This window comes from Chlamydomonas reinhardtii, chromosome 15 (genome assembly GCF_000002595.2).
Source record: "Chlamydomonas reinhardtii strain CC-503 cw92 mt+ chromosome 15, whole genome shotgun sequence".
In the NCBI taxonomy this organism is placed as follows: Eukaryota; Viridiplantae; Chlorophyta; class Chlorophyceae; order Chlamydomonadales; family Chlamydomonadaceae; genus Chlamydomonas; species Chlamydomonas reinhardtii.
In genome coordinates, this window is record NC_057018.1 from 1336547 (window position 1) to 1362467 (window position 25921).

The following is a 25921-nucleotide window of genomic DNA, read 5'->3' on the forward strand; positions in this document are numbered from 1 at the left end:
CTCACAGCAGCGGCCATGAGTGTTTAGACCGCGAATGCCTGAGACTCTTTGATTGCTCGCAAGTCAATGTAGATACTGTTGCTTCTTATAGCAACTGATTACAATTTACCTCGGTGCAGGAGCACGTTCGTTGCGTACATTGACTATCTTGCGTCGGTGGTCAAACTCTGTCTCCAGCTCTAACAGACGCTTGGATGTAGGCATCGAGATATTACTGCACTATAATACCACAAAATGCTGGCCCCCGGTGCGGCTGGCGCCGAGGAGCTTGACCAGCAGTTTGCGAAGGCGAGCGCTGACAGTCGTTGTGTACTTGCTCTTTAGAACCTGCTGTAATCTACGATGTTGCAATAAGATGTTCTAGGACTTTTACTGCAGGTCGCGGCGCAAGTCACGATGCTTGTGCTGTCACAGCCCAAGCCAGTTAAGCTGCGGGCGCAGGCCTGGCTCATTAAGCTGAGAGATCCGGTAAGATTCCTCGTAACAGCGCAAATCTGTTACCAAGGCCTGGCTGCATCGCCGCGCACTGTACACGCAATTGACACTGCGCCCGGACAAAAACACTAGGGCACGTTGACCTCACCTACTTCCCCGCGCCCCCACGCAGACCAATAACCCGGTCTTCAAGCGCAACCGCAACCTGTACGGATCGCTGCTGCTGGCGCAGCTGCAGCAGGGCCGCCTGGAACCGCCCTTCACCTCCTCGCCGCCCGACGGAGCCCTGCCCAACCTGCCGCAGCACCTAGCGTACCGGTGCGTGGGGGGCTTCCTGCAAGCATTAGCAGGGGTCAAATGGTGTTAATGGTGGTGCTTAGGTGGAGACAGCTCCAGTGAACGTGGAGTTGGGCCCGCAATCGAGCGGCATGTGATGGTGAGCGAGCGCGTGCGGGTTGGCGTCGCAACAGCCATGCGCTCGCCCTGGCTGGCCCACCTACATTTCACGACCCCACGCGGCTTCCTTGAAACTGCACTCCTCGTCCCATGATGTGCACGCGCGTACCTTCAGGGGTCTGTCGCCGGCGCGCATATCGACACGCGCCTTCCAGCAGCACCAGCAGCGCCCGCCACGCCCACAGCACCACCCGCAGCACCCGCCTCCGCGCAGCGGCTCCGCATCCCCATGCGATCCACAGTCCCGCGGCCGCGGCCTCGTCGGCGATGCCAAAGCTCCTCAGACCGGTGCGCCGGCGCCACAGCCGCACGCCCATGCTCACGCTCACGCCCATGCTCACGCTCACGCTCACGCTCACGCTCCGCACCTGGGTCCGGCCCAGCTGGGGTGTCTGGTGGCGGCCTTCCATGACAACATGCGGGCGCGTGGGTACGACCTGAGAGACCAGGGCGGCGGCGGCGGAGGAGGCGGAGGAGGAGGAGGAGCAGGAGCAGGAGGAGGAGGAGGCGGAGGAGGAGGAGGAGGAGGAGGAGGAGGAGGCGGAGCAGGAGGAGGCGGAGCAGGAGCAGGGCAGATGAAGAAGCAGGCGGCCACGCCAAGGTGCGGGGGTGGGGGTGGGGGTGACTGACTGGCTGGCTTGGTGGGTAGATGCAGGGCGGGCGCGGGTGTGCATGCGGGCCGGGCGTGGGATGGGTGTGGGATGCTGCGCGCGCGTGTTCGGTCACATGGGGAGGTGGGGGTGGTTAAGTGGGCGGGTTGCGGAACCAAGAACGGGCACCAGCGGAGAGTTCAGTGGGCGGGATGCGGAATCAAGAACGGGCACCAGCGGAGAGTTAAGTGGGCAGGATGCGGAATCAAGAACGGGCACCAGGGGAGTGGTGGGGCTTGGAGGCGGGGCGCGTGGGCGAGGTGCTGCTGGGGTCACGATGGATATCGAGCGACCAGTCGGGCTGGAGGCTCTGATACCTGAACATGACTGCCTCCTGCTGTCCTGCCTTGTCTCAGCACTCCACACACATCCCCTTGTACCGCCTGTTATTTTCAGGGCCGCCGGGGGCTCTGGGCCCGCGGCGGCGGCGCCGCTGGCGGCGTCCGACGCCGGCGCCGGCGGCTCGGACATCCACCTGTCTCCCCACCCCCAGCGCAGCCTGCCCCAGTCGTGGCAACAGCAGCCACACCAGCAGCTTCATCCGCACTCGCATCCGCACTCGCAGCAGCAGCGGCCGCTCTCACCTGCTTCGTCGCGTCTGCGCCGCGCTCCCAGCGCCGTCAGTGGGGCCACGGGCGGCGTCAGTGGGGCCACGGGCGGCGTCAGTGGGGCCACGGGCGGCGTCAGTGGGGCCACGGGCGCCGTCAGTGGGGCCACGGGCGCCGTCAGTGGGGCCACGGGCGGCGTCAGTGGGGCCACGGGCGGCGTCAGTGGGGCCACGGGCGGCGTCAGTGGGGCCACGGGCGCCGTCAGTGGGGCCACGGGCGGCGTCAGTGGGGCCACGGGCGCCGTCAGTGGGGCCACGGGCGGCGTCAGTGAAGCCACGGGCGCCGTCAGTGGGGCCACGGGCGGCGTGCGCCCGCTGTCCCCCAGCCGGTCGCTTGCTGCCCCCGGCCGGCCTGGGACCTCATCAGCCCGGCCCAGCAGTGCCGCCGCCAGCGCCGCCGCAAGCGGGACAGGCCGCACGTCGGCACGCGGTATTGGCGGCGGCGGCAGGGCGCCGGGTGCGGAGCACCCTCCGTTTCAACAGCCTCCGTTTCAACAGCCGGACGCGGGCGCTAAGGGTGCTGAGGAGGACGCAGAGGTGGGGAATGCGGGCGAGCGGGAGGATGAGCAGGAGGAGGAGGAGGAGACGGAGGTGGTGGTGACGGCGGCGCTGCTGGCGGCCAAGGAGGCAGAGCTGGCCGCCCGCGCCGCGAGGCGGCGGGAGGCCAGGCTGCGGGAGCGTTCCGCGGCGGGCAAGGAGAGGCTGGAGGCGGTGATGGCGGCGGCGGCGGGCGCGCGGGAGCGGTGGGCTTCGCCGCCGGCGTCTGCTGCGAGCGACGGCAGGTGCGGGGAGGTTTGGCATGCGGGCAGGGTGGGGCAGGGCGAGGCGGGCCGGGGCGGAACGGGGCGGGGCGGGGCGGGCCAGGGCGGGGCGGCGGTGCTGCGGTGCCGCGGGCTGCGGCGGGTAGGGTCCGAATTGCGAGGACTATGAGGTTGCGCGTGATCACCCGGACCACCGTACACGTTAGGGACCCCCGGAGTGGCAAGTAAGAGACGATCGCGATCACGATCACGATCACGTATGGCTTCTGTCCCCGCGCCGGCTTCTTTGTCTGCGCGTTTTGGTGCTTTTTGTTTTGCCTCCTTGTGTTGTTTCACGGCTCGTCTTCACGGGCACGCCGCCGCTGCGCTGCTCCAGGGGCGGCAGCGACAAAGCGCCGCCGCTGCCGCACCAGCGCCGCCGGGATCCGCAGCCGCATCGGAAGAACGCCCCCAACTCATCAGACGCAGACGTAGGCGCAGGACGCCTCCCAGCTTCCCGTCAGGGCGGGAGTAGGAGCCTGGTCGCCGCGTCGAGCCACAGGCACGGCGGCGCCAGCGGTGGCGGCAGTGCTGGCACCAGCGGCGGCGGCGCCAGCGGTGGCGGCAGTGCTGGCATCAGCGGTGGCGGCGCCAGCGGTGACACGGCGCAGCTTTTGGATGACTGGCTGGGCCAGAGCCTGCTGGCTGCGGGCGTTGAGGGCCTTCCTGTTGAGCCGTACGACTTCCATGACGGCGGTTGGGGCGGCGGCAGCAACCGTTTCCAGCCGCTTGCCAGGCCGCTATATGCCGCAGCCTCGGTCGACCCGCTGTCTGGCCGCAGCACTGCCGGCAGCGGCAGCAGCGCGGCGGACCGCGGCAGTAGCAGCAGGGCGGGTGGCGGCGGCGGCAGTGGCGCCGCGGCCGCAGATTACCGTGCGGAGGCGGATGCGGGGCAGGAGGCAGGAGGCAGGGCAGGGCAGGAGGAGGCAGGGCAGGAGGAGGCAGGGCAGGAGGAGCGGGAGCTCACGCCGGCGGCTGCGCTGTTCGCGTCGCCGCCGTCGGGTGGCCGGGGTGGTGCAGCAGCGGAGCCGCCGGCAGCTGGGCTGGCGTTCCTAGGCGCCGCGGCGCGGCGGTCACCGGCGAGGACGCCCGGTGTTGCGCCCTGGGACGGGACCGGGATTCAGGCTGGGACCCGCACCCGAGCCAGCCCAGGTCGGCGACAGCAACAGCAGCAGGGGCAGCAGCGGCAGCCGCATCCATGGCAGCCGCATGCGGCGCCCGCTCCCTGCTACGTGACCGCCTGGGCTATCTCCAGTGGACACGGACCAGCAGGCGTCGCCGCGACCGGGCCTGCACGCAGCGGCCCCGCCGGCAGCGGCCTAGCCTCCTCCGCAGGCGTCGGCGTCGGCGCCGGGGCCGGGCGGGGCTTTGCGCTGCTGCCACGGCCGCTGCCGCTCTCCCGCAGCGCCGTGCTTGATGCCAGGACCGATGGCGGCGGCGGCGGCGGCTATGCAGGCAGCCGCGGCACCAGCAGCCGCGCCGTCACCAGCAATGCGGGCTTCTTGCCGTGGGGCGAGCCCACACTCCGCCTGTCACCACCACCGGCAGCTACACAAGCAACACCCGGAAATGCCGGAGCAACCGCAGCTGGACTGGCAGCAGCAGCAGCGGCAGCAGCAGCAGCAGCAGCCGCCGCCTCGCCGGCGTCACTGCTCCGTCGCAGTGACCCCGGGCCGGTCTGGCTGGCGTCGCCGCCGCCGCTGCCGCCGGGAGCGGACGGTTGGCTGCGCCCGCTGCTGCCGACACACGCCGCCGCCTCGGCCCCCCGCTTCCACAGCCCCGGCGGCCACCGCCCCACCGTTCGTACGAGCCCCCGTGGCGCGGGCGTCAGTGCGCTTCACAGCCCCGACCGCAGCCCCAGCCGCAGCCCCAGCCGCAGCCCCAGCCGCAGCCCGGGCGGCCGCCCTGGCGGCGGCCACTGGTCTGACACGCGCTCTCCGCCCTTCCGTGGCAGCCGCAGCCGCAGCGCGAGCCCCTCCCGAGCCCGACGCAACAACATCAACAGCAGCCACCTTCTCCACCCCCACGCCGACCCGGTGCACGCCTACAGCCTGGCCCGGCACCTGCGTTCCTCGCCGCTCGCCCTGGCCGCCGCGGCGGAGGAGGCGGCGGCGCAGGCCGCCGGCGGCGGCACGGTCGCGTACGCCGCAGACGGCTCCGGCGCGGGCGCCGGCGGCGGCTTCCTCATTCCGCGGCTGCTGTCGGCGCCGCCGGTCCTGGCCGCGGATCGCGATGGGCCGGCCCGGTTTGAGTTCAGTGACCTGCTGCTGCGGTCGGCGTTGCAGTCTGGCCCCGGCGGGGATGGGCAGGAGGGGCAGGAGGAGGGGGGCGAGCCGGAGGAGGAGGGGGCCGAGGCGGAGGCGGGGTGCGAGGCGGAGGAGGGGGGCGAGGCGGAGGCGGGGGGCGAGGCGGCGTACGAGCACGACGATGAATGGCATGCTGGAGAGCATGGGCCGGAGCTGTCGGAGCCAGACCTCTGGGCCTCACCCGACAGCGGCAACAGCAGCAGCCGTTACGGCGGTTTCGGCGGTTCCGGCGGTTTCGGCGGTTACGGCGGTTACGGCGGTCATGGCAACGTCGCCGGGCGCGCCGCGCCAGGGGCCCTGCAGCAGGCCTCCCGCACCATCCGGAGCCGCTCGAACCCCGGCGGCGGCGGCGGCGGCGGCGGTGGCGGCGGCGGTGGCGGCGGCGGCGGCGGCGGCGGCGGCGGCGGCACGGCACGGCTGGCGGCGCTGTCGCTCGCGAGCCCGCCCACATCGCCGGCGCAGGTGGCGGCAGAGGCGGCGGCGGCGGCGCGGGCCGGGCTGTGGCGGCCGCCGGCCCTGCGCACGCCCATCCTCTTGGTGCCAGTGCCACCGCCGCCGCCGCCGCCGCAACCCGCCCTCATCTTGCGCGCCCCGTCGCCGGTGCCGCTGGGGTCCCGCGCGCCATCCATTTCGACACTGGCGGCAGGCGCCTCGCAGCGGTCGCGGCGGCGCAGCACGTCCGTGCCGCCCTCCTCCCGCCGCGCCGCTGCCGCCGCCTCCACGCCTCGCTCCGCCACGCCCCCGCCCCCGGGCCCCAGCCGTGGCCGCGGCGGCGCTGGCGGAGGCGCCGGCGGAGGCGCTGGCGGAGGCGCCGGCGGCTCTCGCCACCACACGCCGCCGCGCGGCAGCAGCGCCGCTGCCGGCTCAGTCAAGTCGGCAGGCAGGCGGCCGCCGCCGGGCTCGCCACGGCACCTGCCGCCGCCGCCGCTGTCCTCCCCCACGCCCGTGCCTAGCAGCGTGGCGGTCACAGAGATGGCGAGGCGCAAGCTGGCAGCAGCAGCTGCAGCAGGGGCAGCGGCGGCGGCGGCGGCGGCTTCAGGCGGTGGCGGTCCGCGTGGCGACCGAGCATCAGTGCAACTCCGCTCCGGCGAGAGAAGCATCGTGGCCGCAGGCGGCAGTGCCACGGCAAACGGCTCGGACCGCCGGTCTCGCTCTCTGCCCGGCAGCCTTACCCCCCGCGCTACTGCTGCTGCCATCGGCGCCGACGGTGATGGCGGCGCCAGCGGCGCCTCCTCCCCCACGCTCAGCAGCCGTAGCGCGGTAGAGGTGGAGGTGGGGGCGGAGGCGGCGGGTCAGCACGGCAGCGGCAGCGCAAAAGGCGGCGGCGGTAAAAGCAGCGGCGGCGGCGCGAACGGCGGCGGCGTGAACGGCGGCGGTAAAAGCAGTGGCGGTGGCGCGAACGGCGGCGGCGTGAACGGCGGCGGCGCCAAAGGCGGCGGCGGCGGGTCGGCCACCTCAGAGGACTCCAGCGTTGATCTGTCGCCGCGCCACCCGTCGCGCATGTGCGGCGGCGGCGCCGGCGCCGGTGGCAGTGATACCGCTGCTGCGGCCGCCGCGCGGGCCATGCTTGCGCAGGAGACGCCAAAGCTGCTGCGCAGCCGCGTGTCGCAGTCGCAATCACCTTTGCAGGAGCAGTCACCTTTGCAGCCGCAGTCACCTTTGCAGGAGCAGCAGCGGCAGCAACATGAACAGCGGCAGCGGCAGCAGCCGTTGGGGCCGGAGGTCGAAGCCGCGGTGGCGCGCCCGGATGCTGATGCTGCTGCTGCCCATGCGACCTCTTCTGGGAGCAGTGGCGGCAGTAGCACCGGCGGCGGCGGCAGTAGCAGCGGCGGCTGGGAGCCCTCGGCAGTAGCCCCGCCGGCGGGACGCGGCGGCGGCGTGGGGGAGGGGGAGGACGTCGAGGGCTTGATTGCCGAGTTCGAGAGGTCGCTGCAGGTGGGCGTAGGGATGATGGGCGCGTGGAGGGGATGAGTCGGAGGGCAATGTGGCAGGTGCACTAGGGGGTATGCCAGCTGGGAGATAGCGGTAGGTGGGCTACCGTGGGGTGCTCGGCATTGGGGAAAGCAGATCATGAAGCAGGTCATGAAGCAGATCACGGGAAAGCAGATCACAACAGCCGCGCTCATGATTGACCAATCCCCAGCACTTGACGCCGTTGCCGCCCTAGCCCTCGCCATAGCGCCGATTGTGCCGCCGCTTACTCGGCATCGCCTGCCGCCTCTGCCTGCGCATCCATCCATCCTCGCACTGCCTCGCAGGACCATTTCGAGCTCACGCTGCGGCCCCCTCCAAGCCCCGCCACCACTACCTCCGCCGGTGCTGCTACTGCCGCCGCCTCCAATGCCGCCGCCGCCGCTGCTGCTACTGCCGCCGCCGCCGCCAGCGACACGGCGCGGCAGCTGTCGGACCGCCTCGCGCTCCAGTCCGCCCTGTCCGACTTTCGAAGGGCCGTGGGGCGGCTCAAGAGAGCGCTGGCGGCGGAGGGACAGCAGCAGCTGCATCAGCATCAGCAGCAACAACATTATTGGATGGGTGGAGGCACGGGCACGGGCACGGGCATGGCATGCCCGGGTGGTGGTGGCGGCGGTAGTAGCAGTATTGCCGCTACTGGCGGCGGCGCTAGTGGCGGCGGCGGCGGCGGCGGCGCGGCGGAGGCGTTCCGCCGCGTCGCGGCGGCCGCGCTGCAGCAGTACCGGCAGGACGTGGCGTTGTTGCTGGCGCGCGTGCGGTCCGTGCTACAGCCGCTACAGCCGCTGCAGCAGCAGCTGCTACAGCCGGGCATCCGCAGCAGCAGCAGCAGAAGTAGTAGCAGGATGGCGGTGGCGGGCGCGGGTGACTTTGGGCGCCTGGCGGCGGAGGAGGCGGAGGCGGGTGGGCGGGCGGCCGCCACGTTGCGGGAGATGGAGCTGCGGCGGGGCCTTGTGGGCCGTGTGGTGTCGGCACTGGAGGTGAGCAGGGGGAAGAAAGAAGGTGATGGACATGCGTTTGTGGGTGTGTGGGTGTGTGTGCTTGTGTGGGTGGGTGAGTGGGTGGGTGGGTGGGTGGGTGCTTAGCGTTCTGTCATGTCTGTCTGTCGCGCTTGCCTGCCACCTCAAACCTGCTGTTCGCTGCTGCCACCTTACCTCCCCCCCCCCCCCCCGCGACACGTGCCGTCTACCACTTCCTTAACCGGTCATGAATGCCTTCCCCCACCCCCCACCCACGACACGCACACGCACACGCGAGCTCAGGAGTCGGCGCACCAGCTGGGCATCCGCGTGCTGACGCTGGCGGCGGCGCCCGCAGGCCTGCCCGGACCCGAGCTGCGACAGCTGGCGGCGGCGCTGCGGCAGCACCTGGCGGTAGCTGCTGACGGCGGCGGCATTGGCGGCGGCACTGGCGGCGGCGGCACTGGTAGTGTTGGTGATGGTTGGAATGCGGGCGGCTCCGCCGCTGCGCCGTTTGTGGCCGCCGCCGCGGAGGTTGCGTTTGCGGCGGCGCTGCCGCCGCCGCTGCATCAGCCCCAGCACCCCTACGCAGGAGTAGCAGCGGGCTATGCCGCGAGTCTGCAGCTCGATGCGAGCGGTGATCGCTATGCCGGCGGCGGCGCCGCAAACCGCGGGTCGTCGTGGCCCCAGTCGGGACCGGGTCCGACAGGCGACATGCCCACACCCGCGGGACGATTGGACTTTAGTGCTCCCGAGTCGGACGGTCGGCGGCTGCTGGTCCCGGGCGGGCGGCCGCTACACAGCCGCGATGGCGGTGCAGGCTGGGCAGGCGGCGGCGTCGGTGGCGGCGTCGGCGTCGGCGGTTATGGCGAGCCGGCGGCGGCCGACAGGGACGGGCCAGGCAGCCTGCTCGCGTCGCTCTTCGCCTCGCCGCCACCGCCGCCGCCAGGACTGGGCGCTTGGCCGGCGCCGGCAGCAGCAGCGGCAGCGGCTCCGGTTGGCAGCGTTGCGTGGTATGCCGGCGGCGGCGGCGGCGCGCCGCGCTTACAGCCGCGGCCGCTGGCGGCGGGCGGCACCCCCACCCCGCCGCCGCCGCCGCCTCACCAGCGAGCCTCTTGGCCGCCGCCGACACCGCCAGCGGGCTCTGGCGCCGCCGCCGCCGCCGCCGCCGCCTCAGCCGCCACGTATGCGGACGCGGCGGCGGCGGCGCTGCTTCTGGAGGACGCCGCCGCCGCGGCCCGGCAGTCACACTTGCACACGCCTCGACCACACTCCCACTCACAGTCACACTTTTACCCGCAGCATCAGCAACTGCCAGTTGCGTACGGGCCGTACGGTTACACGGGCGCCGCTGCCGGAGGTGGAGGTGGAGGTGGGGGCGGAGGCCTGACCACAGGGCGCCCAGCCGCATACCAGCACCACCACCAACAACCACAACGCCATTCCCCACTGCAGCACCACCACCACCACCACCCACAGCACCCACAGCAGGCACCGACGTCAGGCCGAGACTGGCACGCCGGCGAGGCTGCGGCGCGGCTGGCGGCAGAGGCAGCAGCCGCGCGGGAGGCGGCGGCGGCGGCACGGGCGGCGGCGGAATCCGCGGCCCTGGCGGCGGCGGACGCGGCGGCGGCGGCGGCACTGGCGCGCAGCCTCAGCCCCTCGCGCTCGCCCGCTGGCCCTGCCGGCGGTGCCGCGGAGGCGGCAGCCGCCGCCGCCGCCGCCCAACAGCCGCAGCAGTCGCCGTCGCAGTCGCCGACGCAGTCGCCGACGCGCTACCGGGCTGTGGTCTACGAAGTGCCTGTGGACGAATACCCCCACCCTCACCCCCACCCCAGCCCCCACTCCAGCCCCCACTCCAGCCCCCAACCCAGCCCCCAACCCAGCCCCCAACCCAGCCCCCATCCCAGCCCCCACTCCAGCCCCCACCCTCACCTCCAACCCCAACACGCGGATACGTCACAGCACGCGGCGCTGTCAGCGGCTGAGCGCGCCGCCGCGTACGCCGCCGCCACCACCGCCGCCGCGGACGCCGCCACCGCCGCCGCCGCCGCCACCGCAACCGCTGCTGCCTCGCCGCGCTCGCCGCGTGCCGCTGCGGGCCGCACGGCCGGCGCCGGCGCTGGCGCTGGCGGTGCTTGGGAGCTGGAACAGAGGCAGTGGCAGGAGGAGGAGCGGGAGCAGCGGGAGGAGCGGGAGCTGACCTTTGGCGGGTTTGGCACGGGGCAGGCGCCAGCGTGGTCGCCGCCGGCAGCGCCTGCCGCCGCCGGGGGACACACCACTCTCACCTTCCCGGCCGCCCTGCCCTCTGGCACCGCCGCGGGGTCCGGGGCTGGCGCGTCGCGCCGCTTTCCCTCGCCCTCTCACTTGCCGCATGCGGACCAGCAGCAACAACGCCAGCAGCAACACCAGCACCAAGAGGAGGAGGAGCACCACCACCACCACCAGCAGCAGCAACACCATCACCAGCAGCAGCACCACCATGACCACCAGCACCAGCAGCAGCAGCAGCACCAAGACGAGGAGGAGCAACAGCAGCAGCTGGCGGCGGCGGCGGCGCTGGCGGATGAGGGGGTGCTGCTGCGCCCGCAGCTCGCCGACCCTGAGGCGCTGGCCCTAGCCCACTTCCGACAGCTGAGGCGGCAGCTGGCAGCCTCGCCACCGCCAGCTACAGCCGCTGCTGCCGCTGCTACTGCCGCTGCTACTGCCGCTGCTATTACCGCTGCTACTGCCGCTGCTACTGCCGCTGCCTCAGCGGCTGCAAGCGGCGTGACCTCCAGATTCGGGCCGTACGCACCGCAGCAGCAGCAGCAGCAGCACCCTGGGCCCCCAACGTCGCATTTCTCGGTGCCAGCAGCATCAGCAGCACCAGCTGTGGGGCTCGCGCGACCCTTCGGGAGCCAGGTGTCGTCGCCGCCAGCAGGGGCCGCGCGCGTCGCGGCGGCGGCGGCGGACGCGGCGGCGGCGGAGGCGGCCCGTGCGGCAGCCGACCGGGATTACGCGGCCTTTCAGCTGGTCAAGCAGCGGTTGGGCCTTTCGGCTTCCCCGCCGCCCGCCGCCCCGCCTGAGTCAGTGTACGGCTGGTCAGCCGCCGTGCGCGCCGCCTCGCCGCCGCCGCCGCCGCTGCCCTCCAGCGAGCCGTACCCACGCTCTGGCGCACCTGCCGTTGCCGCACCTGCCGCCGCCCGCAGCCCTCCCCAGCCCGCATCTTACGCCGCACCAACAGCTGCAGCACCCACCGCTTCCACCGCAGCCGCCACCGCTTTCTCCGCCACCGCCGCAGCTTCCGCCGCCGCGGCCTCCGCCGCCGCCGCCGACCGCGCCGCCGCCGCCATCGCGCAGGCTGTGGGCGCGGGCGGTCCTGGCGAGCTGTCCTCTCGGCTGCAGCGGCTGGCGGAGCGAACCTCAGCGCTGCAGGTCCGGGTGGAGCAGCTGGCACGGCCGGCCTCGCCCGCAGCCACACCCTCGCGGTCACTGCCACCAGGCTCGCGCTTACTATCACCAGCCTCGCGGTTACTATCACCAGCCTCGCGGTAACTATCACCAGCCTCGCGGTAACTATTTCAGGCTCGCGGTGATTGCAACCAGGGTTTCTACCAACAGGCTCGCGGTGATTGCAACCAGGGTCGCGGTTACTATCACCACCAGGCTCGCGGGTGTCGGACCCACTGTCGTCTCCTGTCGCGTCGAGGCTCGATGATAATGATTGGAGGACGCGGGGGGGGGGGGGGTTGGACCCAAATTAAACGGAACCCAATGCAAAGGAGCGAAGCGGGGGATGGGGTGGGATTGGAGTCGTGCCGGTGAGGTGCTGGTGGTGGTGAAAGAGCGCGGGATACCGTACAGACATGACAGCATGTGCACGAGACTTGAGCCAGGGACTTGCGCGTTGTGATGCTACTGAATTTTGTGTGAGGTAGTGCGCATACCCAATTAGAGTCACAGTAGTGAGTGCTGCATATCGGGACACACACCATGATATTACCCAACGATTACGCGTGTTGGAAAGATTAGAATGCTCCGCGCGCTAGCAAGGTGGAGTGTGACGGGACAAGTACTCTGTGGCTTGGTCACCGTTGCTGACAGTGTAACTTATGGCTGGCCACAGTACGTACCTTCATCTTGATACGGTATGCCGCTCGCGTTGCGTTGCGTTGTTCGGAGGTGCGTTTTTCGCTACGTTGCGGCGATTTTGCTTGCCGTGTCCCCACAGCAGCGTGCGGAGCTCCTTTTTCTTAACCACAACGCCCGCCTGCACGCAAACCATACCGTAACCCTCCTGCACTCCATCGCTACCCCTTCACGTCCCTGTACGTCCCATTAATATTCCCGCCCTTCCCACACAACACGCTGTCCCGCAGGCTGCTGCTGCGCGGAGTGCCGCCATACCCGCCGGTGGGATCGCGCTCCCCTGCTGTGGCGGCGCTTCTACACCCGCCACCGCCCGGCGTCGCTGCTACTGCCGCTACTGCCGCTGCTACTGCACCAGCGTTCCAGCAGACCACCATGGCCAGAGCCGCTTGGGGCGCAGCCGCCGCTTGTGGCTGCGGTGGCGGTGGCCTTGGCGGAGGCGGAGGCGGCGGAGGCGGTAGCTTCAGCGGCAATATTGCAGCGCCGCCAGCAGCCGGCGGCGGCGGCGGCGGTTCAGGCCACCCCCTCCACCACCTCCACCACAACAACATCAGCAGCAGCAGTAGCAGTAGCGGCCCCTACGCGCCACTGCTGGCCGCGGCGCTGTGTGTGAGCGCCGAGCATCAGTCCTCGCACCCACCTACACACAGCAGCGGCTGTGGCTGTGGCGGCGCCGCCGCCGGCGTCCTGCATGCCGTGCCGGCGGAAGCAACAGCAGTGGCGCCGCCGCAGATTCTGCCGTACGCGCATCAGCCACAGAACGCGCCGTCGCCGTCGCAGCCACCGTTCCAGCCGCCGCCGCCGCCTTTCCGGGCGCCGCCGCCGCCGCCGTCGCCGTTGCGTCAGCTGCTGGCGGCCCAGCTGGCGGACCTGTGCCGCTGTACACAGGAGCTGGAGGCCAGGGGGCGGCAGTAGCAGAAGCGACTGCAGCAGTGCCGGTGGCAGTAGCAGCAGTCACTGCGGTAGTCACTGCGGAACTTGTCCCATCCCACGTGGTTTGTGTTTGCGTGCAGTCCTGCAGAACTGTAGCTAGCACAGCAATTGTAGCAACGGACTACTTTGCTGCTGAATGATGTCGGGCGTGGGTTTTCCAGGCGGGTATGTGCGCGGCCCTGGGCTGGGCCGTGTTGGTTGGGCTTGCCGCGACCTGCCGTGTAGCGGATGAGAGAGACAGACAGACAGACACATGCGTGAGTGTTGGCGCTGTGGAGCGGATGAGACAGACAGGCAAATGAGGGAGGGCTGGTGCGCACCAGCATGCTGTGGAGTGGACGACTGTCGCTGGCTAGCCGCACACAGCTAGCGGGGTATGCAGCGGTGGTGGCGGTAGATCCCAGAGAGATCATGGTGGGGAGTGTGTGACACGAAAGAAGGCCGTGTCCTTGCAACTGTGACAGATTCGTAGCGGCGGGCGAGGCATGACGGCATGAGGCAAGGGACATGAAACCCGTGGTAATCCGTGGTAGGTACCGTTATTAGCGGCGGCCCTGACCTCGCTCTGAGGAGCAATGCAATTCATGCCCCCGCATGGGATGAAGATTGCATTGGTTACAAGAGGGACCTTCATGGCCCTTTGTTGACGAAGCCAGGAAGGGAGGGAGGGCAACGGGGCAAACGGGCGCCAACAGCGGTCATATGGGGGCGAGGAAAGCAGGGAGTTCGGGGAGATAAAAAGCAGGGGGAAGCCTTGATTGGGTAATGGCACGCCACCCCACCGACCTGCGGGTCTCGCCACATCTGACTTGTTGCTGACTGGTGTGAAGCCGGCAAAGCCACCCAGCGTTTCAGACACCTCGCGTTCCCTCCGTCATTTGCTTTCCACTTCTTGCTTAGGCCTTTATTCACCCAATTAACATAACACACGCCACGTACGCTGCTCCACGTCTAGCAAGCAGCGAGCATGTCTACTGCAGCTGCGCAAACGGCATTGGCTGGGAGCGCGGCGGGAGGAGGAGCGGCACTTGCCGACGCCACGGCGGAGCGGCAGCAGCAGCAGCGGTTGCAGCATTTGGGTGCGGGCGACAACGAGCCCTCCGCCGAGCTCGCAGCCGCCAGGTGTGTGTGCGTGCGAGTGTAGTGTGTGCGAGAGCGCTGTTGGCTATGAGGGGCGGCGGCAGGAGCGAGTATAGCAGAGGAAAGAATGGGAGTGCGGGAATGCGCAGCAACTAAACTGGTTTGCTGCTGAAGGCGAGCTGCCGCCGCGCGCGGGCTCGGGTGCGGCCGGGGGTACCCTCGTGCCCCACCGCTTCCACGCTTCCGCGCTTTTCAACCACGATTCCAAACCGCACCACGTCTCATTCCCCACCATAACTTGTCGTGCTGCTGCTGTTGACTCCTGTTGACACCTGCTGCCTACCTAGCTACCATGCTAGCTCGCTCGCCACGCACCGCACCGCCTTCCGCCAATCCACTTCGTGCTCCCGGCGTTGCCCCCCCGGCGCCCCCCGCCCCGCCCTTCACACTACACCCTTACTTCGCCCCGTACTTCGCACAGCACAACCCCATTTACTCCGTGTCTCATGCCCGGCTGCTTATCCTTCATCCCTTAAGTGATCACGCTTTCTTGTGCAACCTGAATAATCTCACAGCTATCGCGCGGCGGACGAGAATGAAATGCTGGCGGCGCTCAAAGCCGAGGTGCGAGCATGTGTGTGCGTGTGTGTTTGCACGGGCATGTGTGTTTGCAGGGGCGTGTGTGTTTATTTGCAGGGGCGTGGGGACGCGGGGGTGAGCGCGGGGGCACGTGTCGGTATGGCGTGTGTGCTGCTGGCGTGGGATGGCGGCGTGGGAGGCGAGCCATGAGGGCAGCTGCCGGGTGAGCCGAGGGCAAGTGATTACTAACAGGGGCTGGGACGAGGGCTGGGGGGAAGGGGAAGGGTGCGAGGATAAGTGCGCGCAACAGCTAGTCGCGCCGCACCACATGCACATACAGTCATCATGCGTCTGAATTCCCCTTGGTACCGTGCATGTGTATGTGCTTTCGTTCCACATGCTTTCGTGTGTCACATTATCCAACAACACAGGCCAAGGCACGCACCATCAGCTACCACAGTGACACGGGCGGACACGACCCGCCGCGCAATTCGCCGCCCTCGCTCGCCAGCGGTGCGTGCGTGCGTGCGTGCGTGCGTGTGTATGTGTGTGTGTGTGTGTGTGTGTGTGTGTGTGTGTGTGTGTGTGTGTTTTTGTTATAAACGAAACGAAAGCCCGCCGTGGGTTTGTGCGTGTATGTGTAAAAGGCGTAAGAGGTGGGTGGGTGCGTGCGTACGTGCGTGCGTGAAGCACGGGAGGTCGCCAGTTATTGGGCTGGGCGTGCATGGCGGGAATGAAGCGCGTAAACACTGAATGTGTAAATGGCGTGAGAGGTGGGTGGGTGGGTGCGTACGTGCGGGGAGCGTCGACTTCGCCCGTTACTGGGCTGGGCGTGCATGGCGGGAATGGTTGGTAAGGAGGGAGCAGGGAGGGCCGCAGGGGTGGCTGCATGCTGGCGTGCATACCGGGGGCACCGCCGGTGGCGGCGCGCCCCCGCCCTGGCCGTGCTTGCCCTTGCTTGCCCTCTGGATCAACCTGGATCCATCCGGAGCGTCTCATCCCGCGCGTCTCTGGCCGCTTCGGATTCTTAAAACTGTTCCAATACTGCAATCCGCCTTTCTTGTCCTAACCCAACCCTCCGCGCCCCGCCCCCAAAAAGGTGCCTTTGGCAAGTATGCGGCGGCGGTTGCTGCCAACCGCCACATGAGCCCCCTGGCCGTCATGTCGGGAGTCAAGGTGTGTGCGTGTGGGGGGGGGGGGAGGGGATGGGAGTCGAGGTGGGGGGAGAGGGGGGAGTTCGGGGAAGCATGGGTATGTGTGGAGAGGAAGGCGGAGATGGAGTAAGAATCCGGAGGCACGCATGTAGGTGGGTGGGTAGAGGGGGGGGCAACGGCTGCCCGAGTGAGGCCGCGCGCCCTTATGCCACATAAACTACCACCACCAATCACCACCATTGCAAACCCTCCTCCGTGCTCTCTGGTTCTGGGTTGGCAATGCTTTACTCACACGACACACACACACGCGCCCCCACAGGTGCCGGCGGCGCAAGACGCGCTGCCAGGGGAGGAGGAGGTGGCGGCCAGGCTGGCGTCGGAGGTGGGTGACAAGGTGGTGTGGCGTGGGTTGGATATGGGTGGGTGGGTGGGTTGGGTGGGGCTGGAGGGATGAGAACTGGGGGGGAAAAGCAAGCGCCCACAAGTGTTCGTGTCCATATGCGTGGTTGTTGGGTAGGTTGGGTGCGTGTGTGTGTGAGACGGTTTGGGCTGCAACCAATGCCACGACCCCAACCATGTATCCACCACCCAGCTGCACCCGCAGCGGCTCGCCCATTGTCCCGCCGATGCACCCGCTTGCCCTCCCCCACCCCTTGCCCACACCCACCCTGTGCCCTCCCCCACCCCACAACCCCATGCCAAACCTTGTCACGCCCTACCTCTCCCCCACCGCACGCACACACACCACCCCCTCCCCACCCCCATGCCTCCACATGCCTTCCCCACCTCCCCCCCCCCAAACACACACGCCCACCCATCAGGCCGCCGCCGCCTACGAGGCCGAGAAGGCGGCGGGCGGCGGCGCAGTGCCGCGGGCGGGTGTGGCCTCCAAGCTGCAGAGCGCGGCGGATAAGTACGCGCGCATGGTGAGCGTGAGAGGGCGGGTGTGTGTGTGTGGGCGGGTTTCCACATACACACTCCTCCCAATCCTTCTCCTTCTACCTCCAAATCCGTCAATCGATATCGTAGGTCGCCATGGACAAGGAGGCGCTGCCGTCTCCCGGCGGCGGCAGCGGCGGCGGCGGCAGCAGTGGCGGCGGCGGCGGCGGCGGCTCGGCGGATCGCGGCAGGGGGCAGCAGGTGGAGCAGGGGCGGTAGGGGGAGCAGCAGGGGAGTTAAGACAGCGCAGCTGCAGGGAGAGCAGCAGTAGCAGAAGTAAGGGGCAGCAGGAGCAGGACTACTGCACTGCTGCGGGATGGACTGCTGCATTACCCCCGGCGGGCTGATGCTGAGGAGTATTTAGGGGGCGCGGCGGGCCGTGGCAGTAGTCGCAGGGGTAGGGGACAAAATGGGGAGTGGGGAGAGCAGCACTAGCAGCGGGGTGTGGTAGCAAAGGAGGGCAGGGGATGGACTACTGCACTCGTGGCGGCGGAGGATGAATACTGCTGGAGGTGGCGGCGGTGGCGGCGGGCAGTAGTGCAGCTGTGTCGGCCGTGCGTGGCAATGCGTGCTGGAGGCGGCGGCGGTGGCGGCAGTGGACGGAGGCAGTGTAGCGAGGCAGTGTAGCGAGGCAGGGGCAGCAGTGTCGGAACCGCCGCGTTGCTTCCATGTTTCAAGGAATTCTCTTGACGATGAGATGGGGACCCGCCGCAGTAAAAATGGTTAGTGGTCGGTGCAGGGGAGGACGGGCGAGGACGGGGGAGGACGGGGGAGGACGGGCCCGTCCTCCCCCGGGGGAGGACGGGGGAGGACGGGGGAGGACGGGGGAGGACGTGTGCGTGTGCGTGCGCATGTGCATGCATGGCCATGGGGTACTGCTGCTACTGCTGCTGAAGGGTACATGAGCAAGGAAGGGTGGGTGGCCGACGAAGTACGGGCGGCGCGACCTTACTTTGTTGGGCTGCAGCTGATGCCGGCCGCCGTGTGAAGCGTGTGTGCGTGTTTTGGACCAATTATTGCTGATGATTATGCGCGTGCTTGATTTAAGTTAGCAATAATACAATTGCAGGCTAGCGCGTGCGTGCCGCTACGTGCATCAGCCGTGTTGAACTAACCCCAGCCATCAGTAAGGCCCATCACCAGTAAGGCCCATCTATCTTATCACCATGTCGTCGGGGCCGCACCCACCCACCCAGCCGCATAACTCAACCCTGCTCACGCACTCCTCTTTCTCCCCAGCCAAGGCAGTATGACACGCACTCGGTCAGCTGACACGTGGCCAGCTGACCAAAAGCTGACACGGACAGCACCAAAACGTTCTTGAAGGAGCCAGGGTAGGTGTTGACGAGAGCGCAGCCCCCCTGCTTGGGGCCGGTCTGCTGTCACACACAAAAGCACACGCGACAACAAGAAGCCCTCGTGCTGCTGCTGCTGCTGCTGGTGGCGTGCGTGCAGTGCCGGCAAGCCAGTGCCGCACTACGGCTCGACCATAATGGGGTGTCCGCACAAGCCAAAAACCACTGACAGCTGTTGATGCTGTGGCCGCCTCCCCGCCCCTACGGCGGCAAGCTCAGCCGCCTCCGGTGGCCACCCCCCCCCCCCCGGTGAAGGCTGTACATGTATGGCTTGGAGCTGAGCTTTCAGGGCAAAACAGCAAAACAGCAAAACAGCAAGCAACCCGCCTGCACACCGCCTGCACCACCGACCAGGCCAACGACTTCACCTGAACCCACCCCCCTTTCCTTCATCTGAAACCCGCTTTCCTCAGCATCGGCCGCAGGCACCCCGCCCCGGCAAACACAGTCATTCTGTGCTGCGGCCAACGCACCTCGAGCTCTGCATTCAAAGCAATCCCTCCCGCCTCTGTTCTTAAGCAAACAGGCAGTTCTGCGATTTGATTGCCATATTCATGAGGTCAATCAAGTATGGAGTCGGTGACACAACTGAACGCCGCCGGCCCCGATGCCCCAATTGACCACCAGTTGCACGCTACACCAGGAACAGGATGCGATGCTGCTGCTCCTCCTCACCCCCACCCCCACCACCACCACCGCCGCCACCTCCCCCACCACCACCACCGCCACCGCCCTGCCCCGCCTGCCCCTCTCCTCCCTCCGACGCCGCCCGCTTTGGCAGCAGCGCCCGCAGCAGCGGACCCAGTTGAGAGCCCGCCACATCCGCCCGCGCCGCCAACGCCCCCAACACCACTGCTTCCTGCACGCCCACCGCCTCCGCCTGCTGTGCTTGCCCGGCCGCCGCAGGCGCCTGCGCCGCCGCCACTGCTGCTGCCACCGCCGCCGCCGCGGGCTCTGTGGCCCACAGCAGCAGCAGAGCTCGGTAAGCGCAGCCAAACACGTCAGGCTGGTTGATGAAACCCCCAAGCCACCCACCCGCCGTCGCAGCAGAGGCAGTCGGAGAGGGGGAAGCGGAGGCGGAGTCGGCGGTGGGTGCTACTGCCGCCACTCCAGCGGCTGAGGCAGCGTCTGGCCCGCTGCTACTGCTACTGCTGCTGCCGTTGTCGGCTGCAGCAGTAGCAGCAGTAGCAGCAGTAGCAGCAGTAGCAGCAGTAGCAGCAGTAGCAGCAGTAGCAGCAGTAGCAGCAGTAGCAGCAGTAGCAGCAGTAGCAGCAGTAGCAGCAGTAGCAGCAGTAGCAGCAGTAGCAGCAGTAGCAGCAGTAGCAGCAGTAGCAGCAGTAGCAGCAGGCGCCTCGCCGCACGCCACCGCCGCGGCGGCCGCAATGGAGCCCAGGCGGCGCCAGGCAGCGGCCCGCAGCGCCGCCAGCGCCGCCGCCTCCGCCGCCGTCAGGCCGGCAGTAGCAGCGGCAGCGGCAGCTGCTGCTGCGGGGTGTGGCTGTAGCTGCAGCAGCAGCCGCCGCGCCGCCGCTGCCGCCAGCTGGCATGTCAGCAGCGGCTCCTCGTGTGGGTTGTCTGCCTCCTTGTCAAACAGGCGCCGGGAGGAGGAGGTGGCGGAGGAGGTGGCGGCAGTAGCGGCAGTAGCGGCAGTAGCAGCCGGGCCGCCGCCAGGGGCGGCACCGTCGGCCGCAGCTGCAGCCGCAGCTGCCGCGGCTGCGTCCTGTCGTTCGGGAGTGGCGGGGGTTGTGGGTTACGTTAGGCTTGTGGATGGGGTTGTGGGGTACGAGGCTTGCGGGATGAAAGGTGGGCAGCTTGCTTGCTTGCGGTTGTAGCGCAGTTAGCGAACCCCTGGGACATAACCCAATCAAAGGGCAGATTGGCCCCACATCGCGGTGCCCTAACCGCCCACCCAACCTGCACGCCCGGTGTTGGCCCCTTCCTTTTCGGTGCCTTCCTAAGAAACACAATGCCACACGTGCGACACCTGCTACTGCTGCTACTGGTCCTGCTGGTGCTGCTGCTGCTGAAGAGTCTGCTGCATATGCTCACCTTGAGGAGGGCCGTCACCACCTCTGGCACACCACCATCCCCATCCCCTTCAGCACCCCCTCCAGCAGCAGCGGCCGACGTGCCCGCCACGCCACCCCCCTGCTGCTGCTCCTCCGCCTGAGGCGCCACACCATTCACCACTAGGTCACACAGCAGCGCCAGCAGCGCCGGCCGTGCGGCGCCGGCAGTAGCACTGCTGCTATTGCCGCTGCCGCTGCTACTGCTGTTGCTGCTACTGCTGTTGCTGCTACTGCCGTACAGCCGAACCAGCAGCGGGTACAGCCACCGGATCACGGCCTCGACGTACAGCGGTTGGCGGCCAACCACCGCGGCTGTAGCAGCAGCAGCAGCAGCCGCCGCCGCCCTCTCCTTCTCGTCGCTGCTGCTACTGCCGCCACCGGTGCCGCCACTCGCGCCATCCTGGTACGCGGCCGCCGGCGCGGGCCGCCACAGCCCCGCCTCCTGCCCCTCCTCCTCGGTTCCGCTACTGCCGGCGCTGCTGCTGCTACTGCCGGCGCTGCTGCGACTGCCGGCGGCTGTGGACGGCAGTAGCTCCATGACGCACTGTGCCAGGCGCGCGGAGGACTGGCGGACCTGCAGGTCTTCGTCCTGCGAGTGCGTGTGTGTGTGTGTGTGTAAGTGTGTGTGTGTGTGTGTGTGTGTGTGTGTGTGTGTGTAAGTGTGTAAGTGTGTGTAAGTGTGTGTGTGTGTGTGTATGTGTGTATGTGTGCGTGTGTGTGTGTGTGTGTGTGTGTGTGTGCGTGTGTGTGTGTGTGTGTGTGTGTGTGTGTGTGTGTGTGTGTGTGTGTTCTGCACGTGTGCGTGTCAGCGCACTTCTGGTCCGCAATGGGTTGGGATCGAGCTGGGCACAGCAGTGCACACGGCAATCAGAACCCGATCCTTTCACCGAACTAAAACGCCGAACCCGACAGGCCAAACGACGTACCTCCAGGAACGCCACGACACAGCGCCACCCTCGCAGCGCCGACCGATGCAACGCGCCGCCGCCGCCGCCGCCACTGGCGCCGACGTCAAGCGCCGCCACCAGCGCCGCCGCCTGCGCCGCCGTCGCCCCCGCAACCCCACCGCTGCCTCCTGTTGCTACAGCCGCCAGCGCGGAAGTCGGCAGTAGCTGTGACCCCGCCAGCGCCTCCACGCCCGCCCGCCGCCAGTCCTCAGGCTGCCATGGCGCCGCCGCCGCCGCCACAGAATCCAACAGCGCACCCAGCGCCGCCGCCAGCTGCAGCCAGTGCTCAACAGGCACAACGCTGCTGCTACTGCCCCTGCTGCTGTTGCTGCTGCCACTGCCACTGGCGGTACCGGCTGTAGCAACCGCCGCAGCTGTAGCTGCAGCCGCTGCGCCGGCCGCCAGGGCGCGGCCCAGGGCCCGGCCCAGACACCGGAGCGCCTCGCACCTCGCCTCCAGCTCCCTGCTACTGCCGAGCAGTCGCCGCACCAGTGCCACGTGTGCCAGCGCCGCCGCCAGCTCCGCCGCCGCCGCCGGGTCCGCCGCCGCCGCCGCCACCGAGGGATCGACGCAGCAGAAGCAGCCGGCCGGATGCTGCACTGTCAGACCGCCCGCAGCCGCCGCCGCCGCCGCCGTCAACGGCGGCGGCAGCAGCTCGCCAGTGATCGGGTCCATTGCTGGCGCCGCCGCCGCCGCCAGCGCCGCCGCTGGCGACGCCGCCGCCGCCGCCGCCGCCGCCGCCGCCGCTTGCGCCGCCGCCAGGCTGGCGGCAAGCGTGTGTAGCTGCCCCAACGCCTTGAGGTGGCGGCGCGCCACCTTGTGAATGGGCTCGGAAGCAACGCAGCCCCACAACAAAGCCATGCCCTCGCCAGCGATCCGCGACAGCTGCGCCGGCCGCGCCGCCAGCGCCGCCGCCACCGCCGCCAGCTTGCCGCCAGCGTCCGCCACGCCCGGCCCAGCGGCGGCGGCAGCCGCCGCCTCCGCCTCCGCCGCCACCGCTGCCTCGCTGCTCACACTGCCGCCGCTGCCGCCGCCGCCACCACCAATTCCAGAACCGCCGGAAGTGGCGGCGGCGGCGGCGGCGGAGGCGACGGCTGCGTTGATGGCCGTAAGGTGTCGGTCCAGGGTTTTGAGGGCGGCGGCGCGTACGTCGTAGGAGGGCGAGGCGAGGCAGGTGCGCAGCTGCTGCAGCAGGCCCTCTGTGTAGAAGCCCGCGGGGGCGCTGGACCTGAAGAAGGGCGGTAGGTGGAGCGTGTGTGGAGGTGGGGTATCAAGTCCGATTCCATAATAAACATTTGCCAACCCAGGGAGTGTGGGGGGCGGGTGTAGAGGAGTGTGAGAAAGGCACTGGACGCGCAAAGGGGTGCGCGATGGGACCGGGAGCGATGGAAGCAGATACCACAGTGACCGGGACCGTGGACGTTTGCGTGTGCTCGCGTGATGGCACCGCATCCCTCCCTCATATACACATCATCCTCGTTGCCCACACGCGCGCGCGCAGCGCCCCCCCCCCCCCCACACACACACACACACACAAACACACGCACACGCCCTGTCGCCCTGTCGCCCGCACCTGAAGGCCTGCGCCAACAGCACCGGCCCCAGCCACAGCTGCGTCGCCTGCTTCAGCAGCTGGCAGCGCATGGGGTCGGGGTAGTCACTCACAAACACATTCACACCCCCGCCGCCGCCGCCGCCGCCACTGGCTGTAGCGGCTGTAGCAGCCGCGGCTGTACCAGCCGCGGCTGTAGCTGCGGCTGTAGCAGCAGCAGCTGAGCCGGGCCGCGGCGGCGGCACGAACTCGGCCGCGTCGCGGCACGCCGCCGCCAGCTCCGCCACCTGTGTACGGAACTCGGAGCAGCGCCGCGGCGGCAGTAGCGCCAGCGCCGCCGCCGCCGCCGCCAGCAGCCCGCAGCCCACCGCGCACGTGCCCAGGGCCGGGTCTGCCATCCAGGCGCCGCGGGAAAGCGCCGGCAGCGATGCGGCCAACAAGTCCTCCTCCGCGGTGCTGCTACTGCCGGTGCTGCTGCTGCTGCTACTGCTGGTGCCGCTGCTGCAGCTGCTACTGCCGCCAGCAGCGGCAGTAGCAGCTGCAGCCGCGGAGGCGGCCTCCAGTAGGGCAGCGGTCTGGAGGAAGGCGCCGTGGAGGGCGTTGCCGCCGCCGCCGCCAGCGAAGCGCAGGGGCGGGCGGGCGGAGCCGTCGGCGACGGCGCGGGGGCGGGGTGGCACGGGCGCCAGCAGCTGCCGCAGCAGCGGCGCGACGTCGGGGGCCGCCACCTGTGGGTGGGGGTCACAAGCAAGCGAGGTTAAATGTGAATGTGTTGTCACAAGCAAGCGGTGTAATTCGGGGCCTGGGTATATGTTGTAGATGTGTTGTCACAAGCAAGCGGTTTGAATGCTCGGTGTCGGTGCATTCGGGGCCTTGCGCTTCCTCCCGACTTTGTACATACAATGCACAAGCCGCTCATCCAGAACCATTCAGCATCATCGCCCCACAAGCACAAGCAGGCAACAGCATTCTTCACAATATAAAGGAGCACACACGCAAGCAAGCCGACCAGGCAAGCAAGCAAGCCCGCACGCACGCACCAGCGGCGCCAGCGCTCTCGCCGCCAGTCGCCGCACCGCCAGCGGCGCCGCCGTGGCACAGCGGCGAACCAGCGGCGTAAACACCGTCGGCGACAGCGCTCCCATGTAGGTCGCCGCCGCCGCCACTCCACCGCCGCCACTGCCGTCGCCGCCTTCAGCCGCCGGACCGCCATCGGCGCCCTCCTCTCCAAGCAGCGCCGCCGCCGATGCCGCCGCCGGTGCCGCTGCCGCTGGGTCGTCGTCTCGGATGTGGGATGGCTTGAGGCGCGAGAGGATGATGAGCACGGGGTAGAGGCCCGGGTGCGGATTGGCGAGCGCGGCGGCGGCGCGGCTGGCGGCGCCGCTGCCGGCGGCGGCGGCCGCGGCGGCGGCGGCGGCTGACGCCGCCTCCAGCTCCGCCGCTGCTTCCTGCAACTGCTCCAGCAGAAATCCGTGGAGCGCGGGGTAGCGAGCGAAGAACTCCGCGCCTGTTTGTGTGTGGTTTTCGTAGTTGTATTTGACCAAGGAGCAACAATCAGAGAGCAATGTGGGCGGAGTGATGCGTGCACCCAGCGTACGGTAGTCGAGCAAGCCTTTGCCAACCCTCATTGCCAAACCCACCCACTCCATCCACCACCATCACCACCACCAGCACCGCATTCCTCACCGAAATCCCACCCACTATATCTCCACCCATCCCGGCGCGCCCAACACACAGCACGCAGCACGCAGCACGCAGCACGCACCGCTCACGGCCTTGCGCACGGTCTCGGCGCTGCTGTCGTTCTTGAAGCCCAGCATGCGCGTCACGAGCGCCGTGAAGCACAGCATGGCGCTGTTGCGGATCTCCCAGGCCCCAGCACGCAGCGCACGCAGGCAGGCCTTTGGTTCCAAAGCGCCGGACGAGGAGGCGGGAGGAGGGAGGAGGAAGGAGGAGGCGGAGGAGGAGGGAGGAGGCAGATGAGGGAGGGGGAGGCGGAGGAGGAGGGAGGAGGAGGCGGAGGAGGCAGATGAGGGAGGGAGGAGGCGGAGGCGCGGGGGGAGGAGGGAGGAGGAGGGGGAGGGAGGGAGGAGAGGAGTCGGCGTCAGGATTGCCAAGCCATGGCAATGGGTACCGTACACTGATGTGCGCTGGATCCAGCACGCACGCCCCCGCGGTCCCCCCATGCGGTCCCCCACACACACCCCACCGCCACCCACCTCCCCCCCACACCCGCACCCACACCCTTCCCCTCTCCCCCCCCAACCACACACCCCCCACCCACACATCCACGCACCTGGATGGCGGCCGCGAAGTAGCCCCCCGCCTCCCCCTCTCCCCCCCCCCCACACACACCCACACACGCACCTGGATGGCGGCCGCGAAGTAGCCACTGGTGTCCACGGCCAGGTGGGAGTCGTTGAAGGCGTGCCGCAGGCAGTTGAAGGCGTGCACCACCGGCCACACCTGATAAATGGTGATCCTCTCCCCCTCCCCCTCCCCCTTCCCCTCCTCCCTCCCCTCCTTCCCATCCGCCTCCCCATCCTCCTTCTCCTTCCCCTCCTTCCCCTCCTTCTCCTTCCCCTCCTCCTTCCCATTCCCCTCCACCTCCTCCCCCTTCACCGCCGCCCCATCCGCCACCGCCTCCTCGTCGCGCGCCAGGCACGCATCCGTGGCGGCGGCGGCGACGGCGAGCAGCGCGTTCATGCCATGCGGCAGCAGCTGTTTGGGCGCGTTGGTGGGCTCGGCCAGGAAAAGGGCGGCGAAGGCGAAGGGAAGGCCGGAGGAGCGGCGGATGATGTCGTCGCGGGTCTGGCCGGCGGCCCGCACGCGCGCGATGCAGGCCTGTGCGTGTGTGTGTGTGTGTGTGTGTGTGTGTGTGTGTGTGTGTGTGTGTGTGTGTGTGTGTGTGTGTGTGTGTGTGTGTGTGCGTGTGTGCGTGCGTGCGTGTGTGTGTGTGTGTGTGTGTGTGTGTGTGTGTGTGTGTGTGTGTGTGTGTGTGTGTGTG

At 68.9% G+C, this 25921-nt stretch overlaps 4 protein-coding genes across 4 annotated transcripts; 3 read left to right on the forward strand and 1 right to left on the reverse strand.

Moving 5' to 3' along the window:
* Positions 1-84: 84 nt before the first annotated feature.
* CHLRE_15g641950v5 (uncharacterized protein) lies at positions 85-12284 on the forward strand. Its single transcript, XM_043070682.1, has 8 exons — positions 85-288; positions 379-468; positions 608-753; positions 1007-1492; positions 1938-2930; positions 3286-7189; positions 7513-8202; positions 8485-12284. The coding sequence occupies exons 1-8, from the start codon at positions 235-237 to the stop codon at positions 11716-11718; spliced, it is 9597 nt and encodes a 3198-aa protein (XP_042916540.1). The 5' UTR covers positions 85-234; the 3' UTR covers positions 11719-12284.
* A 370-nt stretch (positions 12285-12654) lies between these two features.
* CHLRE_15g641976v5 (uncharacterized protein) lies at positions 12655-13986 on the forward strand. Its single transcript, XM_043070683.1, has one exon. It carries the CDS (start codon positions 12688-12690, stop codon positions 13225-13227), a length of 540 nt encoding a protein of 179 aa, XP_042916541.1. The 5' UTR covers positions 12655-12687; the 3' UTR covers positions 13228-13986.
* A 98-nt stretch (positions 13987-14084) lies between these two features.
* On the forward strand, positions 14085-17726 carry CHLRE_15g642000v5 (uncharacterized protein). Its single transcript, XM_043070684.1, has 7 exons — positions 14085-14367; positions 14901-14949; positions 15336-15417; positions 16004-16080; positions 16378-16440; positions 16880-16984; positions 17088-17726. Exons 1-7 carry the CDS (start codon positions 14213-14215, stop codon positions 17214-17216), a joined length of 660 nt encoding a protein of 219 aa, XP_042916542.1. The 5' UTR covers positions 14085-14212; the 3' UTR covers positions 17217-17726.
* Positions 17727-18038: 312 nt separating this feature from the next.
* On the reverse strand, positions 18039-25654 carry CHLRE_15g642050v5 (uncharacterized protein). The gene is made up of 7 exons (XM_043070685.1): positions 25282-25654; positions 24680-24815; positions 23955-24421; positions 22939-23642; positions 21345-22593; positions 20399-21007; positions 18039-20069 (listed from the first exon to the last, which is right to left on the reverse strand). The coding sequence occupies exons 1-7, from the start codon at positions 25618-25620 to the stop codon at positions 18987-18989; spliced, it is 4587 nt and encodes a 1528-aa protein (XP_042916543.1). The 5' UTR covers positions 25621-25654; the 3' UTR covers positions 18039-18986.
* Between the last annotated feature and the right edge of the window lie 267 nt (positions 25655-25921).

What these genes read in the sequence shown, in the direction of transcription:
- CHLRE_15g641976v5 (XM_043070683.1), top strand. Translation starts at nt 12,688, where the DNA reads ATGGCCAGAGCCGCTTGGGGCGCAGCCGCCGCTTGTGGCTGCGGTGGC.
- CHLRE_15g641950v5 (XM_043070682.1), top strand. Translation starts at nt 235, where the DNA reads ATGCTGGCCCCCGGTGCGGCTGGCGCCGAGGAGCTTGACCAGCAGTTT. An exon ending in TTGACCAGCAGTTTGCGAAG is followed by an intron (nt 289 to 378) that starts GCGAGCGCTGAC and finishes CTTTTACTGCAG; the next exon opens with GTCGCGGCGCAAGTCACGAT. An exon ending in AAGCAGGCGGCCACGCCAAG is followed by an intron (nt 1,493 to 1,937) that starts GTGCGGGGGTGG and finishes TGTTATTTTCAG; the next exon opens with GGCCGCCGGGGGCTCTGGGC.
- CHLRE_15g642050v5 (XM_043070685.1), bottom strand. Translation starts at nt 25,620, where the DNA reads ATGAACGCGCTGCTCGCCGTCGCCGCCGCCGCCACGGATGCGTGCCTG. An exon ending in ACTTCGCGGCCGCCATCCAG is followed by an intron (nt 24,816 to 25,281) that starts GTGCGTGTGTGG and finishes TTGGAACCAAAG; the next exon opens with GCCTGCCTGCGTGCGCTGCG. An exon ending in GTGTCGTGGCGTTCCTGGAG is followed by an intron (nt 21,008 to 21,344) that starts GTACGTCGTTTG and finishes ACGCACTCGCAG; the next exon opens with GACGAAGACCTGCAGGTCCG.
- CHLRE_15g642000v5 (XM_043070684.1), top strand. Translation starts at nt 14,213, where the DNA reads ATGTCTACTGCAGCTGCGCAAACGGCATTGGCTGGGAGCGCGGCGGGA. An exon ending in GCCGAGCTCGCAGCCGCCAG is followed by an intron (nt 14,368 to 14,900) that starts GTGTGTGTGCGT and finishes ATAATCTCACAG; the next exon opens with CTATCGCGCGGCGGACGAGA. An exon ending in CGGATAAGTACGCGCGCATG is followed by an intron (nt 16,985 to 17,087) that starts GTGAGCGTGAGA and finishes TCGATATCGTAG; the next exon opens with GTCGCCATGGACAAGGAGGC.